This window comes from Bidens hawaiensis, unplaced genomic scaffold (assembly GCF_021521415.1).
Source record: "Bidens hawaiensis isolate Kalapana, Puna unplaced genomic scaffold, B.hawaiensis_p1.1 tig00002825_1, whole genome shotgun sequence".
Lineage (NCBI taxonomy): Eukaryota > Viridiplantae > Streptophyta > Magnoliopsida > Asterales > Asteraceae > Bidens > Bidens hawaiensis.
The window spans coordinates 230502-250051 of record NW_027491152.1 but is presented as its reverse complement, the minus strand read 5'-3'; the positions used below and the strand labels follow the sequence as shown (position 1 = coordinate 250051).

At 33.8% G+C, this 19550-nt stretch overlaps 2 protein-coding genes across 2 annotated transcripts; both read right to left on the bottom strand.

Annotated features, from left to right (window-relative positions):
* Positions 1–7854: 7854 nt before the first annotated feature.
* LOC143621270 (early nodulin-like protein 3) lies at positions 7855–9130 on the bottom strand. The gene is made up of 2 exons (XM_077092748.1): positions 8697–9130; positions 7855–8279 (listed from the first exon to the last, which is right to left on the bottom strand). The coding sequence occupies exons 1-2, from the start codon at positions 8857–8859 to the stop codon at positions 7855–7857; spliced, it is 588 nt and encodes a 195-aa protein (XP_076948863.1). The 5' UTR covers positions 8860–9130.
* Positions 9131–13586: 4456 nt separating this feature from the next.
* Positions 13587–19550, bottom strand: LOC143621269 (DNA (cytosine-5)-methyltransferase CMT2-like). The gene is made up of 20 exons (XM_077092747.1): positions 19335–19550; positions 17260–17294; positions 17067–17175; positions 16900–17004; positions 16693–16812; positions 16512–16599; positions 16227–16438; positions 16086–16151; positions 15698–15999; positions 15561–15627; positions 15158–15487; positions 14991–15059; positions 14828–14914; positions 14660–14747; positions 14446–14567; positions 14290–14388; positions 14188–14222; positions 14041–14119; positions 13843–13946; positions 13587–13761 (listed from the first exon to the last, which is right to left on the bottom strand). The coding sequence occupies exons 1-20, from the start codon at positions 19548–19550 to the stop codon at positions 13587–13589; spliced, it is 2508 nt and encodes an 835-aa protein (XP_076948862.1).

Sequence of the window (19550 nt, the reverse complement as noted above, 5' to 3'; positions counted from 1 at the left end):
AGAGTTACGCCGATGTCCGTCGTAAGCCGTTGGAATTCAATGTTGGTGACAAAGTGTTATTAAAAGTCTCACCATGGAGAGGCGTCGTTCGCTTCGGAAAGAAAGGAAATCTAAGTCCTCGATTCGTTGGACCTTTCGAGGTACTTGAACGAATTGGTACTGTTGCATACCGCTTGCGACTACCCGAGGAAATGCAGGGGATACACGATGTGTTCCATGTCTCAAATCTGCGAAAATGTTTAGCCAACGAATCTCTATCTATGCCACTAAAAGATGTCAAAATAAATGAAAACATAAAATTTGTTGAAAAACCAATTCAAATAGAAGATTCCAAAACAAAGAAATTAAAAAGACGAACGTTGAAAATTGTGAAGGTCAAATGGGACTCACGAAAGGGCCCTGAGTATACGTGGGAACACGAATCCGAAATGAAAAATAAATACCTCTATCTATTCTAAAAGAAGCAATCTTGAGGACGAGATTTATTTCAAGGTGGGGAGGATGTAACATCGTGAAAGTTTCAGGTTCAAAACGTGAAGTTTCCTAAGTTAAGGGACCAAAACTGTCAAGTTTCAAACCTTAGGGTTTAAATTGAAAACTTTGTTTTCCAGACCCATCGTGATACGCTATGGATCATAAGAAGAGACCCATCGCGTATCGCGATGGATTGTCTGACACACTGAGCACGTGGCGTGCCACGTGTCCACACGTGGCACAACTTCCGCCACGTGTCACCACGTGGCAGCACGTCCGCCAAGTGGCGCAACGCCTGACACGTGTTGCCACGTGGTAGGTCTACTTGGTGACTGGCCAAGCCTACGTCGCGATACGCGACAGGCTTAGCCAAAGGGCCATCGGGGTCATGATTTTTGTCTATAAATAGCAAGTCCGCGTTTGATCCATTTCACACACCAAAACCTGATCTCTCTCTCACTAGAACATCTCTCTAAGCCTTATATATATATCATATCTCGAAGTTCGTGCCAACCCTCGATCATTACCTCGTTTTCCGTGCTCATTTCCTCGTAATTTGTGCCTCTTTCCACCAACGTACCAATCAAGAAGGAGATTGCCATCCCCCAACATCATGACGACTAGCCTCATAAAGCGTGCCGACGAGTAGTGAAGTATTGGTGTTCATCATTTTGTGTGCCAAGGAAAGGGGTGACGAGAAGAAGAGTTGACTAAGAAGATAAAGAGGATGAAACGGTGTTCAGGTGCTGCTTGAGTGTTTAGGGTTTATGTAAGCCAAGAAAAGGTAGGAATAATGCCCAAATAAAATAATAATAAATATTATAAAAGGTTTAAAACCCTAAGTCGAGGTTATACTCGATACCTCGATAAAATAAAAGACAATATAACAAAGAAAAGAAAAGATAGAATTATGAATATATAAATATACATCAATGTGATTATATTATATGTGATTCTTTGTTATGAAAATATTATTTAAGTAATAATAACTATTCTTAAATATTAAAGAAAAAAAAAGAATACGTTTCTTAGAGAAGAAGAAATGTAGGGTTTTATAAAAATAAACTAAAGGTATATAAAATTACTTTTTAACTAAAGGTTTTAAAGTAAAAGAGATTTTGAACTAAAGGTTCATCGAGGTAAAGATTATAAAAGACTAAAGGTCTTAAGCCGGATTGTATATCCGACTAACAAATGGTTATACTCGTACTATTGGTGCGAGATAGCAACGGGAAAGAACCTCGGACGGTGTTTGAAGCCGATCCAAATCGAAAAGGTGAATACGCCCAACTTTACAAATTTGTTTTCAAACAAGTCTACATGTTAAATGAAAAAGGTTTACATGAGACTAAGTGTCTCTAAAACATTTATAAACAAGGGTATAAACACTGGCCTTAGGCTATCGTGTACGTTTGTCTGGATCCTTACATATGTGATGGGCACATCACACCTGGTCACAATTACGCTTCCTGCGGGGAGTATGACCTTGTGTATACGTATAGGCACTCAACTAGTCGAACGTTGCGGTGTTTGCTGAGGGATCCGAGTATAGAGACTTGATTTTATAAATTGTGTTGTTTTAACTTGGTTATTCCTAAGCCACGATGGGCCGAGACCTACGTAGTCTCGAGGGGTAATTAAGTAAAAGAAAATATTTTTAGCGTCAGCATATTCACCAGCATTCGTTGCTGAAGTATTTTCTTAACATTTTGCAGATGATCAAGGTTAGACCTTGGTATTACGAAGTGCTCAAGATATCCGATGGCTCGGATTTTTTTGTTAAACTTAATATGATGTTAATGGTGGTTTTGTAAACTAAAAACAAGTAATCTTTAAACATTAAACGGGAACTTTTAAACCCCGTCTTTTGTAATGTAAATATTATATTTTTAAATCCATGTGTTTCTAAGACTTCCGCTAATAACACGTAACTCTGATTTATTTACAAATGTGGTACCAACATATGTGTCATACACCTAGGCCGTGGTTTGGGGTGTGACATCCGTCGTAAGCCTTTAGACTTCAATATAGGTGATAAAGTCTTAATGAAAGTTTCGCCTTGGAAGGGTGTTGTTCGCTTCGGGAAGAAAGGAAAGTTAAGTCCACGTTTCGTTGGATCTTTTGAAGAAATGAACAGGATACACGATGTATTCCATGTCTCTAATCTGCAAAAATGTCTAGCCGATGAATCTTTGTGTATGCCTTTAAAAGACATCAAAATAAATGAAAATCTAAAATTCATAGAACGACCAATACAAATCGATGATTCTAAAAAAAAACTAAAGAGACGAACGTTGAAAATAGTCAAAGTAAAGTGGAACTCACGAAGAGGCCCCGAATACACATAGGAGTTAGAATCTGAAATGAAGAAAAAGTATCCCCATTTATTCTAAAAGGCGAATCTCGCGGACGAGATCATTCCAAGGTGGGGAGGATAAAACATTATGAAACTATTGGGTTAAAAATGTCGAAATTCAAACATAATGGACCAAAAAGAAAACTGCCTTCTAGGCCAATCGCGATACGCGATTGCCACAGACCCAGTGTCATTGCGTATCACGATGACGTGGTCTAATAAAACTGACACGTGTCCCGCCACGTGTCCACACGTAGCACAACGATCGCCACGTGTCACCACGTGGCACTGCGTCTGCCACGTGGTACTCGTGGCAAAGCTAAATGATGAGTCACCAGCCTACGTCGCGATATCACACGACGGGCTAGTCCACAGACCATCACGTATCACGATGGTCTACCGGATCAGCTCATAAATTGAGGGCTCCAATCCTCATTCTCATTCACACCAAACTTTAATCATCTTTTTCTCTCTAGAATTTATCCTCTCTCACTCTACCTCGTTAAATGTGCCAAGCTTCTTCGTTCATAAACCGACGTTTCCTTGATTTCCGTGCCATACACCAACGACGTTATCTTGAAGAGCGTGCCGTCCCGGGATGACCCGACGCCCCGCCTCGAAGTGCGTGATGACGTGTTGTGAAGATTTGACGTGCTTCGATTCGCGTGCCAAGGAAGGTGTTGACCAAGGGAGCTTGAGAGAAGTAAAGGCGTAGAAGTGTTGCCCAAGTTACTAGGGTATTTATAAGCACAGAAAGGTAGGCATAATGCCCGAATAAAATATAATAAAATATTAAAGGCTTAAAACCCTAAGTCGAGGGTATACTCGATACCTCGAGCTAATAAATAAAGAAAATATAACAAAAAAAATATAAGTAAAGAAATATGATAAAATATAATATCTTTGTTATTTATAATAATATTATATGAGTTTCTTAAATAATAAGTAAATGATTAAAGTATTCGTTTCTTCAAGAAGAAGAAACGTAGTATTAGAAAAGTAAATAGTTAAATTAAATATTTTTAACTTATAAAAGAAAGAAAGAATATTTATACTAAAGGTTTAAAAGAAAATATAATCGAGGTAAAGATTATACAAAAGAGACTAAAGGTCTTAAGCCAGATTAAAGATCTGGTATCAATAAAAGGTTATACTCGTACTATAGGTCCGAGATAACAAGGAAGAACCGGTCAGTGTATTGAAGTTGATCTTTTCAAAGAAAGGTGAATACGCCCAACTTTATAAACTTGTTTAATCGAGTCAAATAAATGAAATGAATTACATGAGATTACATATCTCTAAAACATTATAAACAAGACCAATCTCTAGCCCTCAGGCTGTCGTGTACGTTTGTATGGATCCTTACATAGGTGGTAAAAAGTCGGTGGGCACTCCGCGCCACACTTGGTTATGAGCCTCCGCCATGATGGGCCGGACCTAAGTTACGTCCGAGTGAGGATAATCATGTGTATACTGATGGTATCTAGGTAATATCGAACGTTGCGGTGTGGTGCAAACCCTTCATTTTATTCCCAACCCGATGTGAGACAAACTTTCACCACTTTTCTATTTAAGACAATCATTCACATACTTACACTCAAAACTTCCAACATGTTATTGTCTCTAGTCTAGCTTCTTACTAAAGAATTTCAATTAATTTTGTTGTTAAAAAAACATGGGCCAACTTTTTGGATTTCATTCATATTTTTTGGTTTATTTTTTTGTATTTTTAATTAGTTTTGGGGGTAAACTAACCAAGTTTAAAAGTGTTTTTATTATGTCACTCAAGTTTAAAATATGTTCCAATCAAGTTACTAATTTTCATATAATGTTTAAATTGTAGGTTTAAACATATTTTTAGCATGTTTTGTTTTTTGTTGTTTCAATGACTATTTTTTATGTCGATGTGGAGTGGTAACATTGATTTTATTTTTTATTTTTGATATAATTAACTTTTTTTATTTTTAAATATAACTACATATTTCAATAATCCCGACACCCACAACTTGTAATAGTTAAAAACGTTGACAAAACATTGAGTCTTTGAAGAAACCCATCCTCGGAAGGCTCGGGTTGGAGATGTCATGGTGTGGGGAGGCCCAAATTGGAGAAATTATGTTTCGGCTATGAGACAAGAATTGTGGAAGAAGTGTTTCAACTAAACTATGAGGATTGTGAAAACATAATTGTGCAAGAAAATGTAATGATTCAGACCTCACTTCCAATCCAATTAAGTTGTTTAGGGGTGTAATGTAAATGGCAATTACGGAATTATGTTTTGATCTGATTCTATAATGATGACATGCGCCCTAGCAGGATTAAGATGTAACACTTTAATATAAAACTTCAATACTCCTTTGATCATATATAGATCAAAGGATTTGTTTAATTTAATCAAATTGTCTAATTTTTTCTCTTTGGAACATCATAAATCAAATAATGGAGAGAGAGAACCTCCAGCTACATGCTCAAGAGGCCAAACAATCCAAACAAACTTACAGCATCATCAAGCAATACAACCATAAAAATAAAAGTAAAAAAAACACATATACCCAAACAAAAACTCACCAGAATACATGAACGAGTGGACTTGACCCTATTAAATCCAACGATTTCCTTGAACTTCAACCTCGAATTTAGCTAGCCATAAAAACTGGTCATAATCTCTCCCACAATGAATTTTGTAGCTAGAAACGTGTTGCTGAAATACTAGCGTCTCTCCTTTTTCAAATCGCCAAAAATGGATGAGTCATGACTCATGATGGTGAGCAGAGCCCTTTACCATAACCTAAAGACATGTCTTTGGCCACCTCTAGTAGATGAGAAAATGAACCAAACCCAGTCAGGTCGCAACACCACCAAATTGAGACTCCTAGCTCTCAAAATAGCCTTGGCTCGAGAACAATAATCACACTATCTTCTAGGTACTATTCGCAATAATTTCAATTGTATATACTAAGACATTCATAATGGGTTTTCCATATTATGTGAGTATGATCTCCATTTTTCAGGGTGTGGTTGGAGTGATTGTGAGTAGAAAAAAGAGAAATAGTATTGTTCATGTGCAAAACACTTCATGGTTAAATTTGGAGAACTACTATGCATCCTCCATAACTTGTAAAATTTTTTGAAAGTGGTTGCGAGTGAAAACAGAGAAAAATTAATGTTACAGATATAAAGAAATATTAATTAACTAAAATGGAGACAAAAAAATAGTAATTTATAGTGTAATTTTAAATTTAGAGATGGAGAATTGATCGAAATTCTATTATATGTCATAATTTAAGCTTTAGTCCATAAACACCAGAAAGTACGATTATAGTCTTCATTGTTCACCCTATCCCGGCATCCACACTTTTCATCTCTAGCAAGGATGTTTGTTATTTTTAGAATGTTATTTTATTATTATTATTATTATTATTATTATTATTATTATATATATATATTAAAAGGGAGATTTAATTTTGTGAGACAAACTATTCAACTATGTTAGTATTTATATATAGTTTTATTTTTAGGTGTCTTTAGTCTTCACCCACGTACTATGCAAAGCAGAGACGAGTGCGTTATAGAGATTTAAGTAAGGGATGATGGGTGTCCTTTTTAAAGATCATGAAAAAAAATTGGTTAAATTTGTGTATCTTCTTTTCTATTATTAGTTTTAGGTTTAAAAAAGTATAATTAATTTTATTAAAAGCTAACAGGAAGGTTAATGCTTTTTTTTAAAGATTTGTCTTTCTTATAAAATGTAAATTTTTATTTATAAGTATAGAAAACAAAACTTGTTTAATAAATGTCCTGTGGTTTACCAAAATTACGGATACAATTACAATAGTATTTTATGTCTTGGTCTAAATTTTATGAGTTAACACGTAGGGACACGAGTGTGTGGTTTAACTTTTCTACGTGTGTTTTTTAGTACCATTAAACGGTCCCGTCACAACATACAAGTTCAAAATACTAGTTTCTTTTAAAAAACAATCTTAATTCCCCCACCCAACAACAACACCTACTCTAATCATCATTTTCAAAATGGCCCAAAACTTTATCACATCAGGATACACCTGTCTTTCAATCAGGGGAAAACACTCGCTCGTAGGCACTACAGTGTGGTGAGGTAAAACCGATTCAATTCAAATATCCAACTAGTGAACGCCACATACTCGCCTAGTCTCCATCATCACACAGTGCTATCGAAACTAAACACTGAATGCAGTAATTGATATGAAACACCAAGTATCATTTACCACTCAATCACTAGCTCATTAACCAACTAAAATCACCTTGACACGCCACTGAATAGTAATCATTCCCACTAAAACACGAATTAAAGTAAAAATGGTACAAATAGAAATTTTTAAGGTTAAAATAATTATAAAGAATTAGTTGGTGATTAACGAATGTACTTTTTTTTTCAATTTTCGAAAGAAGATATTTTCTTTAACTTTTGTTTCAAAAGATCTTTCAAATTCAATCAAAAATACTAAACAGTACATGTAGTTAAGGGCTGATAAAATAAGAAAAAAATATTAACCAACAATATTTGATGTGGATGAATTAGTCATTGCATCATATTAAATACTGAAATACCGATTATATTTCATTTTGAATGAATTAATTTGCGTCATATCGAATACCGATTTATTAAATAATTTCTCACAATCATACTTTAGTGAGATGATATATTGATTAGTATAGAATAGAAGGTAAGGGCTTAATCCATATAAAATGTAACTAAATTATGTAATTGTTCAACTTCTCTTAATAATTAATTATTTATCATCAATTTTTCATTTTTTCCAAAAGAAACTTTCTATTTGAAATGAAATCTTATAAAAATAATGAAATATTTTTAACAGATAAAAATGTAATGTAATGTAAATTAAATATCAACAAGAATTACCAATAAATCTTAGAACATAAAACCAACAAATTAAATAATTAAGAGATACAATCCGATTGATTACAACCTTAAAAGCATAAAATAAAAACCAAATCCTACCCATAAACTGACAGAAGAAGCCCTAAACCAAAATCAAACTCAAACCCAAAATCAATCCAACAAAACCTCCAGAACCAATGTACGCAACACCAGAATTCGCTGGAGCCGGTGCAGGAGCCTGTACTATCTTTCCATCAGCAGTTTGTAACGTTGCTGACGGCGCTAGCTCAGGTGCCAATGCGGGTGCTGGTGCTGGTGTTGGTGGAGCAGTAGTACTGGAGTTGACGATTTTGTGATGCCTGACAGCCATAACCACGACGATCAGCTTCTCACCATTCTCGCATTTGTCGTTGTGACCGCTGATGAAGAAGAACGGACCCGATCTTGTGAACTTGAATATAGGGTTTTCATCATTTAGGGTTTGTATAGAGTTTGTTGTGTTGCACTTGTTGTAAGCTTCTTCGTTCACTAATAAAACTGAATCCAACCCTTTCGTGTATTTGAAAACTGCAATAGATCGAATAATACATTAAAACGCAAACAAACTGTAAACGCATGTGTATGAAACTGAAAAAACTGATGTTTTGGATTTATGTTATTGTTAAACCCGAACTTAAGGTTTTGGTTTAGCGTGTAAAATAAAAATTAAAAAAAAAACCCGAGCCCAGCTGAATTTACATTTTGTAGATGTATGTTTAACAATAAGGATGTATTAAATATGTAATTCAAATAATTTAATCTAATAATTATTTAGTTAACAGAATAATTTAGGCTAAAAAGTGAACTAGTTTTCAAAAGTTATATATATTTTTTTTGTTCGGTTTTAGCTCAAAACCGACTCAATTAAATCAAATTATGCACGTCCCTAACACATGCATATGTAGAGAATATTGATATGTAGAGAGTGAGAGAGAGATTAGTAACCGAGTGTATCATTGACTTGAAACCGGTTTCGTTCAGCCCAGTGATTGTAGCTCTCACGAGGGTCATGAACCCAGCCATCTTTGCCACCTACATGGAATGTGTAACCGGAACACAACCCAATGAACCCAATGACCAGCAAACCCAAGATTGTAGCGAGCTTCATAATTATGTGTGTGTTAAAACTTAATTAAAAGAAAGATGATAAAGGAGAAGTGAATGTAATTGTGGATTAAAGTTGAAAGATATTTATAGGAGATGCAAGTAAAGTTACCGTTGCATGGAGATTTATAAGTTGGAACTGAGTTGGAATTGAAGTCACGTTTTTTTATAATAATTTGTTGATCATTTAATGCCGATTATGTTGGTAAATTAAATTAAAATGTAACGGTGGTTGTAATTCAAATTTAAGATTTTTCCTTAATTGTCTCGAATATAGCTGGTGTGATTTTATTATTATTTTTTTGACCGTTTGAAATTAACAAAGTTAATTATCTTCAAATGAAAAGACATCGAAAAAGAAAAATTAAACAAGTGTAGTAATTAATTAGTAATGGTTACAGTGACTGTAACGCAAAGATACGAACCGATATAGTACGTTTACATAGGTTATGTTAATACGCATTCCCAATATACATATAATAAATATAATAATGATCGAGTTGTTTCAGTATCAGAGTCAAGGAGTTCAATTAACAAAAGAAAAATATTTTGTTAGATATTGGTCACAACTTTTCGGTATGTGCACATCTTTCGTTTTTAATGGGTCGATTTGTAAGTTGTAACATAATTATTTTCGGTTTATAAGTGTACATGCAAGGTTCGGATTTTCCTTTGGTTCGTAATTTTGTATGGGTTTATTACGACACTTTCAATTTGTGTATTAGTGTCACTAACGTATTAGTTAAATTGCGTATAGACAACTAAAAAACCTAGTTTGGGGAAGAGAGCATTGTATGACTACTAGTTAACCATAACTAGTTTTTAGCTAACTTAACAAATTATTGACTACTAACTTAACCATAACTAATGATCTTTTGATCATGGATCATCAGTAAGGCCATCAATGATCTTCAATCTAATTAACCATAACGTACTAGGTGCTAAAGTAAGGCCCTAAACGGATATACGATCATGGATCTTTAGTATATCAACAATTGAGTTCTAAAATCATTTGTTTAAACAAATCAAACAACTCCCTTTTATAGGTAAGGACTGAACCACACAACAATTAAGTTGTAACATGGCAACTCTTCTTGAAATGGACTATAGTTAGTGGTACAGTTATCAGTTGTGTCATCAAAAACCTCGGTAGAGATTTCATCACAAAGTTACAACTCATCTCAATTACTAGTACTGTGCATATTTGCCGCTTGGTATACTTGTTATAAAGCTAAGTTACTGGTAAGAAGTAACTTTGCATTAATGATTAATTTGCTACTAAGTATAGTTATTTTAGAGCTAAGTTATTACTAGTAATCGCTTTGTACTTATAAAGCCAAGTATGTAAACATTTTCATAAAACCACAATAACATTATAAATTACTAGTCAGTTATCACTGATGATCAGTTTGCTACCGATGAGTAATAACCTTACTACTAATCCCACTTGCTACTAGTCTTTGTTACCATTAAAGATTATTTCTATGCACATTTTCATCAACCATGCAAATCCAAACCAGAAGCTCATAACCCCTTGGACCACACCAAAGGGTGGTGCCCGCTTGAGACCCATCGTTCATATGCTGCACTTCCTATAACCCTATAGGTTCCGAGGTGCCCAAAATCAAAATTGTATTGAAAGAGCGTATACATCACACTTCCTAACTCATATAAAGTTTATTCATTTTTCTCCTTTGCATTTAAGTAAATTAAATTATACCAAACGACATCGATAACCCTAAAATCACTAAGATATCATAATACGTAATTCAAAGTATAGATCGGTGATTTTACAATGAGTAATGGGTTGTTCGGTAAGTGTTGAGTCACTAAGTGTTGAATCAGTAAGAGGTCTAACGGGTTAAGAGAGTCTTGAGCCAGACGCTATAAGTGTTGTTTGGTTAAACATCTGAATAACTGTACAGAATGACTATTTTACCCCTCTAAACTATTAACAAATAATCATTTTGAATAAACAATCTACCGAATATTCAATATTGTGTATAAATTCTTTTTGGCAATCCAAGTATTAGAAACTTTAGGATAATAATAGAAACCAATATAATCTTAATCTAATATATATATATATATATATATATATATATATATATATATAAATAAAAGATATGAAGCTGTGATAATCAGATTTTTTAGTGTTATTACTCATAAAAAAATTTATCTATTTTTTACACAAAAACAGTAAAAGTATATATTAGTATATTACCATATATACATCCTCGGTTGTAAACCCAACTATAACCTACCAATCTCTGTTGAAAGAGATCAAATGTTAAAAGATACAATGAACATAAAAAACTAATATATATGTATTAAATCAAAACAAAATTCCATTAAAAATAAAACAAATCATTACAAAAAAAAAAAATAGAAAACCAATTAAAAAGAAAAACCTAAATAAACCCCTGTAACACCGGGGGGGGGGGGGGGGGGGGGGGGGGAGGGGGGGGCGCTAAAAGCTAGTATATATAAACGAAAGCTCCCTAGATTTTCTCAAGCCACCAGATTGCTTTATTCATAAATGAAGCTTTCTCATTCATTTGACCTGAATTCATGGGTATGAGTCTCACCTAACCTAGATAGCCCTTAAATGGGTTATAAGATCTCATTATATTAAAAATTAATCTAATCAAATATTTGATATGAAAAATCTTATAAAATAAGAATATACTAAAAATTAATATCCATTTAAAAAAATAAATTAAAGAAAAACTATAGAACTAAGAATCTTAATCTTAAATATATATAAACGAAATCCTTAAAAGCTCTATGGTTGCTTCTTACATTCTCTCAAGCCACCAGATTGTTTTATTTGTAAATGAAGGTCTCTCATGCATTTGATCCGAATTCACGGGTATAGGTCTCATTAAACTCAGATAACCTTAAACGTGTTATAACATCTCATTATATTAAAAAAATAATCTCATCTTGATATGAAAATCTTATAATATGGGGATATACTAAAAATTAATTCCAATTTTTTAAGAAAAAGATATTATTTATATTATGTAACAATTTTATAGTAAAAAATATAAGCGGGTCATGGGTCTTACCAAACCCATAGCTTTGAAACGGGTTATAATATTTCATTTATTTGTGAAACCCTTTCATAATCAAACCCTAAGTATATTATTAACTTGCTTACAATAAACAAAATTAAAATCCAAAATATATAAATATTAGACACGAAAAAAACACAACCCCCGTAATACGGGGGATAAAAACTAGTAATATATAAACTAAACATTTAAAAGTTCTCTGATTCCTCTATACATTCTCTTAAGCCACCAAATTGTTTTATTTGTAAATGAAGGTTTATCATGCATTTGACCCGAATTTATGGGTATGGGTATTATCAAACCTAGATAGCCTTAAATGGGTTATAACATCTCATTAAATCTAATCAAATATTTGATATTAAAATCCTATAAAATACGAATATACTAAAAATAAATATCCCCTTTTTTTGAAAAAAGATACTATTTATAATTAATGCAATTTTATAGTAAAAAAAATAAGTTGGTCATGTGTCTTACCAAACCTAGATAATTTTTAAAACGAGTTATAACATCTCATTTGTGAAACCCTTCCATCATCAAATCCTAAGTATCTTATTAACTTTCTTACAATAAATAAATTTAAAATCCAAAAAAAATGTAAATATTATAAACGAATAATGTAAAACAATCCCGTAATACAAGTGATAAAAGCTGAAAATAAAATAGATTAAATTAATATTCTAACAATGTATATAAATTATTTTACCGATCCAACTGTTATATAAAACAGGACAATGATCAAATAATAATAAAACACTATAGAAGATTTATTGAAAGTTAGTCTAGATTAAAAATAATAAATATAAACTCATAAAGCGAAAAAAAAATTCAATGCTCTTTTATTAATAAACATCAAATCGCCATTTAAAAAGAATCAACAATACACATCAAATACCAATGCTTTGAGTGCAATCTATCAAATACAAGGTTCACTACCTCCTCCATATATTATTGTTATTAATAAAAAGAACTCTGCTTCATTTCTTCATTGCCGGAGAAAATAAAGAAACCTTCCTATGATCCCTTCATGTTGACAGCATGCGCCGGTGGTGGATGTGTGGTGGACCATTACGATGTGGTGAATCTGACCGAATCTGACAATGGCCTTTAAATGGTTTCATCAGACCTAAACAAACAGCTCCTAAGTACTCACCAAACTCACTTCGACATTTTAACCTATACCATCGGTTCAACCAAAACTAAAAAAAATAGTTGGTTCGAAACAGAGGGTTCATTTGCAAAAATACGCTCGTTTTCCAGTGGTGTTTTTCACTGTTTCTAACATGTCTGCCACGGATGTTCAAAGCAGCCAAAAGTGCATTTCAAGCACTATATCACTCACCATTTTTTATTTGATCCTTCCTAAATATTATGCATATATAATTACATAACCAACTTTAAATGGAGAGTTATGGGAACCAAATAAACACAAACTTTTTCTTTAACTATAATACATAAAGCGATTTTGTGTCTGCTTATCTCACTGCTTTAACTCTTATGTGATAAGCACTATGTATATATAAAGCTCAAAAAGCGACTAGTGAGTTTAACAGGGTCAATTAAAGAAGCCTCCATCTAGGCAGCCCAATACATACCATAGCACAAAACAGATACAAAATTCCCAATCTATAGAATAGAACCAAAATTAGGGTGATTAAGAATCAGTTGCTAATCTGGCCTGCAACAAGTCAACAGTTGTAGAATGTGCAAACTTTGGTGGAAGAGTGATCAGAGGCTCATCTCCAGTCAACTTTTGCAGTGCCATTCCCAATGTATAACCCAATGCACGTCCCACTGGAACCGCTACAGCGTTACCCACTTGCCGGTATCTTCAACAAACAACAAAAAATAAAATTTTAAAAATGATCCCTCTGCTTGATAATAAGTTAACAACCAAGACATACACATACCTTTCTTTCACACTACCACTTAATGCATAATAGTCGGGAAACCCTTGCAATCTTGCATTCTCACGAATAGTTAGGACCCTATCTTGTTCTGGATGTAACATTGCCTGATAAATTATAAATACAACTCAGAAGTTATATATATAAGACCCCCCTAAAAATAAAATGGATCTGACAATGCCGTGGTTACAGTAAAGATACCTCAGCGCGAAAATTTGGCGTACAAAGTACTGTGGAAACTGTCTCATCCCACCATAAGCGTGCAAAAGATCTGGTATTTCATAAGAGAACATGAAAGGAACAGGATTTTATAATTAAAAACAAAGAGTAGAGAAAATCACTTGCCTCTTATTATGCCTAAAATTTAGCGCATAATCCGGTACCTACATAAATAAATTAGAAAAATAAATCACATATTCTTTTTCATGACTTTGGCAGAAATTACAGTACCCAATGTTTTCCAGATGGCATGAGTTCCGGCTCAGATGCCCTGCTTACAGCATTATTATCATCAGAAACAATACTGGGGAGATCTCTAAAATTAGCTCCCTGAAATAAATGAGATTTTAGGAAAAATCAAGTTAAAAGTGTAAATAAACTTATGACCTTTCTTTTTGGGATTCGGCAAACTCGTAAATAGTTATCCTCGTTTAACGGTAAAGGCCGGTGATCATGTAGGAAAGGCTTCTCTAGTCCACTCAAATGTCCAGAAGCAATTCCATCCATATCTAAAGGTCACAAGTGAAAGCTAAACTTCCCATCAAGTTTTCTTAACTTATGCACAGATGACATAACAAAGTAAAAAGATTTGTGAATTAACCTGACTTAGTAGCTCTAATAAACTTTTGGAACTCGGTTACTGGAGGATTCGTGTACTTCATCTTATCATGAATTTCAGTGTTTGTTACCTTCATAGAAAAGGTTAATAATTAGAATGCAAGCAACCATTTGTATGTGTGTCTAGAGAGAGAGAGAGAGAGAGAGAGACTGGTGGAAGATCGGATATGGCATCTTCAAGATAAATGCATTTCTCAAGCTTAGGTAACTTCCCTTCATCATAAGCAACAATATTACGCTGTGATTTAGAAACAAATTAGTAAAATAATAATAATCTTGAAGTTTATATAATATTATGAACAAACAATTCACACCTCAAACCCACTTGCTCCCCCGTATTTGAAGACCACATCATGAGTAGGTAGTGGAAACGGCGGCAAATTCTGCATTGTAGATAGTTATAATAAAAACTGAATCATGAAAAGTTTAAATCTTTTAGTTTATGGTAAGAAAAAGATTTAAAAAATATATAAATACTTGCCTCGTCAGCATTTGCGCCCCACAGGAACACACGTAAGCGGAATTGGGGGAGACCATAACAACCAGCTGCCAGAATCCCGAGCCTTACTTGATAATAATCACGAACCAAACAACTTATTGCGTATCTTGCCAGGCAACCATTTGCAAGCCTCAAAATGTCAACCACATTTTCCATCAGGATATACTTGGGTTTCAAAAAGTTAATAACTTCCATGAACACCACAATTTGGTAATTCCTTTCATCATCCAAAGGCGATTCCAGATTTCTATGGCGATTATAACCACTTATTCCTTGACATGGAGGACCACCGCAAATCAAACCAACATCACCCTGTAACATAAACACAATACTGACTATTTTCATTTTCCATTACCATTAAAAAATTGTTACCATAAAATCATACCGGGCGAGGCAATATGTTTTCGTTGGTTCCCTTCTGGACGAATTCACGGATCTTGTCGTTGCATTTACTGAGCAGAAAATGAATTAAGTATGAATAAAATGTTAACATGATTGAATATAACATATAATAAAGATTACCTTAACTCCTCAATTGGCTCCCATGTATCATCACTTGGACCATATCCAACCCAACGAACCTTAAATTTGAGGCCACGCTTACTAGTTCGATTGAGTTCACTGTAACATACATCAACCAGTTTTTCAACTTCATATTCACCTTTGGGAACAATATTATGTTCTTTTGAGGGCATGGCATTATCTGATGGTTCAACCAACAGGGTACTGTGACGTTGCGTTTTCTTCTTGACTGGATACTTCTTGCAGAGCTTGTCCCACTCCTTTATAAGATCTAGAAAGTCACTAGCAGATTCATTTCTTATCTGTAAAGCAAGAATGTCAGTCAGTAAATGAAAATGATTTCATGAAAACTAATTCAGAAAAGATGAAATGTTAGTATGTCACTGACTTGTGTCTCTGGATGGTTTAACCTCAAGCTTTCACACGCATCTTCGTTTGCATCTACTGCCCATTTCTATGAACATTGATAACTTCCTTATAGATATTACGACAGATTGGAATAAAACAAAATTAATGTGTCAAATCTTACTGTGGATAGATCTATGCCGGATAATTTTGCTCCAAAACGCAATCCTGTTGACATTCCACCACACCCGGAGTACATATCTAATACTGTCAACTCTATCTTTTGTAGTTCAAGGTTAGTTATTGTTGTTGAATTATTGTCAATGCTTCCATTACTGTTGATTTTCTCCTTATTGTTGTCACATGAGGACAAACAGCAATTATTTGAAGATAAATCTGCAATATACAAAAATGTCAGATGGAATTCCGGTTGCCACTAGAAGTATGAAATAAAATCAGGACTGATTACCGTCTTTTATTGTAGAAAATGTGGAGTAATCTATGTTGTATTTCATGTCATAATAATAATCACATGTGGGAATAAACTTCAAATTTACCTGCCAAATAACAAGATTTGAAACCACAATGCCACCAGAAGATATGTTGGGGAATAAAAATATTAAGTAGAAGGGTTGAAGTGTTGAACATACACCAGGTTGTACATTGACTACTTTGACTTTTGAAATAATGCAATCTAATGCATTGTCATTCATTAAGGTGGAATAGAACAACCGCCTCTTGTCATTAGATGATGATGCATCTTTTATTACCTGAATAAATTGTTGAAAAAGAGTTGGTTTACTAGTTGCAGGCACTAATTTAGCATAAAATATAAAAATTATTCGAGGTATCCTTACCGTATCTTCAGCTCTAAAAAACCATTGAACTCGAAAAAAGTCTTCATTATCATTTGTTTTAAAGAATTCAATTATCCTACCAACGTGATCATGGTCCCCTTCACCCTGTAAGAACATATTAACAAATCATATTTATTAAACTAGACAAGTGAAAATGTGGATGTTACCTTCACGGTTGCACAATCACCAAGATCAAAGACATGACACTCAATCTTAGCTTGTAGATAATGACATTTCACATTCAAAATCAAAATGTCATCGTCGTCATCATTGTCCCTGCATCATTATAAAAAAATCAATGAACATGTCTGAAAATGAGATTATTTAATTACATGAGTAGAGTGATTAGTGATTACTAACTTGATTTTTGGGCCAAAACCATTCCTTTTGAGTCCCTTCATGATTCCAGACACGTGGCAATTAATCAGATTAATCGTTACAAGTAAACAAAACAGAACTTTAGTTAAACTGCAGCAGCTAGTATGAAGTGTGATACATACCCAGCTCGATATGGGTGGGTCAAGAGGCTAAATCAAATGGGTCAATGCAGTTAATGACGAAGAAAGGTAGTTGGAAGATGAAGAACTAAGGTTTAGAGAATAAATGCAGTGGTTATTAGGAAATTAAGTTTATATATATGTCCTTGTTCGGGTTTACAAGATATCCATGTTTGTGTATTAAAAATATTAGGGTTTGTTAACCTTGTATTTGCAAAATTGCCATCTCGAATCGGCTAATTGGAGACTAGCTCATCTCGAATCAGGCCTACTATCCGTGTTCTTGTTGATTTTAATCAATCAAATTTTGGGTTTCTATCATAGATTCGTAGTACTTGTCAATGATTCATTTTAGATTTCAACGAAAACTCAATCATGCAAGACTAATTACAATCATATCATCTTGGTCATTGAAGATGAAGGTAGTTGTTAAGTACAATTGAGCGTGTAATCGTAGACTCCAAAAACCAAAAAGTAGGGATGTGCATAAAAACCGAAAAAAAAAAACAAACCAAAAGAACCGAAACAAAAAACAACGGTTTGGTTTTATCACTTTATGTTTTTGAAAAAAAAACACAAACTTACAGTTCCGTTTTGATTTTTGCATGTAGTAAAATTAAAATAAAAACGAACTGAACCGTATTTCTAGATTCTCCTTGTTTAATTTTTTACATTTAGTACTTTATAAGAATCTTATCTTAAATATATATATATACGAAACATTTAAAATCTCTCTGGTTGCTCCTCACCTTCTCTCAGCTATCAGATTGCTTTATTTGTAAATGAATGGCTTCTTATGCATTTGACCCAAATTCATGGGTATGGGTCTCACCAAACCCAGATAACCCTTAAACGGGTTATAACATTTCATTAAATTAAAAATTAATCTCACCAAATATTTGATACGAAAATCCTATAAAATAGAGGGATATATTAAAAACTAATATCTAATTTAAAAAAAAAAATTATTTATAATTAGGAAACAATGTTATAGTAAAAAAAAATAAGCGAGTCATGGCTCTGACCAAACCCATATAACTTTTAAACGGGTTATAACATCTCATTTATTTGTGAAACTCATTCATCATCAAACCCGAAATATATATTATTAACTTCCTTACATATACAAAATTAAAATAATATATATATATATATATATATTAGATACAAAATATGTAATGCGGGGAATAAAAGCTAGTTTAATATATATGTAACTCAAATACATATAATAGGGGTGGCAATCTTGACCCAAACCATTTCAAATGGGTCAATTTGGGTTGTTTTAAAGATTATATGGGTTGGTTTGGGTCATGGGTTTTAACTAAATGGGTCAAAATGGGTCACTTGAAATTCCACATTCTTATTTTCGGGTCAAAATGGGTCGACAAATTTAAAAATATGGGTCGATGTGGGTTAGTGTCTTAAGGAAAAGTGGCAGGTTCGAGTTGAAATGGGTTTTGGATTGGAACGAGATCGCTTTAGGTTTTGGCTCGGATGAGGTTTTGTGCCGACATGAGGTTTCACACTGGATTGGTTGGGTTTCGGTTTCTTTCGAGTTTTCACACTAGGCAGGTCGATTTCGGATTCGTTTTCGGTTTTTTGTTTCGTTTTGGTCGGGTTTTTTTAGTTTCATTTATGTTTGGTTTTAGTTTTTTAGTTTCGTTTTGATCTTTTTACGGTTTCGGCCCTAACCTGTTCTGCCGCATGACCCGTTTCGACCCAACCCATTTGCCATCATTATATAACAATCATTGAATTAGTAACTCAACAGGAGAGTTTAAAAAAATCGAAAAAACAAACCGAAGGTTTTAGCCTAAAGAAAGAGAAAGAGGAGTGTAGTGAGTTGAATTTTGGATTCTAAATTCAAGAAAGAGGACTGTACACACTACACACAATGTGAAGTCAACTACAAATAAATGAAATGAAGTCATAGCTTACCTTAGAATCGTACCGCCACGGCCATCTCCGTCGAGCCTCGTCGTCAGGAACTGGATCGCCGATTAAAATGACGTCATTACCGGAATATGACGTAGACCTAGCCTTCTTTTTTGCCGTTGCCGGAGGTTTGTTATGATCAGAAGATCTGAGGGAACGTCGGCGATCGGAATGGGAAGTGAAACCCTCACCGTCACTCATGTTATTATTAGCCACCAT

Bases quoted from the DNA above. Each gene is read 5' to 3' on its own strand.
- LOC143621270 (XM_077092748.1), bottom strand. From the start codon at position 8,859: ATGAAGCTCGCTACAATCTTGGGTTTGCTGGTCATTGGGTTCATTGGG. The intron at 8,280-8,696 runs GTTACTAATCTC...GATCTATTGCAG, and splicing joins TCAAGTCAATGATACACTCG to TTTTCAAATACACGAAAGGG.
- LOC143621269 (XM_077092747.1), bottom strand. From the start codon at position 19,550: ATGGTGGCTAATAATAACATGAGTGACGGTGAGGGTTTCACTTCCCAT. The intron at 16,813-16,899 runs GTAAGGATACCT...CAATTTATTCAG, and splicing joins TTTTTAGAGCTGAAGATACG to GTAATAAAAGATGCATCATC. The intron at 16,152-16,226 runs GTAAGATTTGAC...CAATGTTCATAG, and splicing joins CCGGCATAGATCTATCCACA to AAATGGGCAGTAGATGCAAA.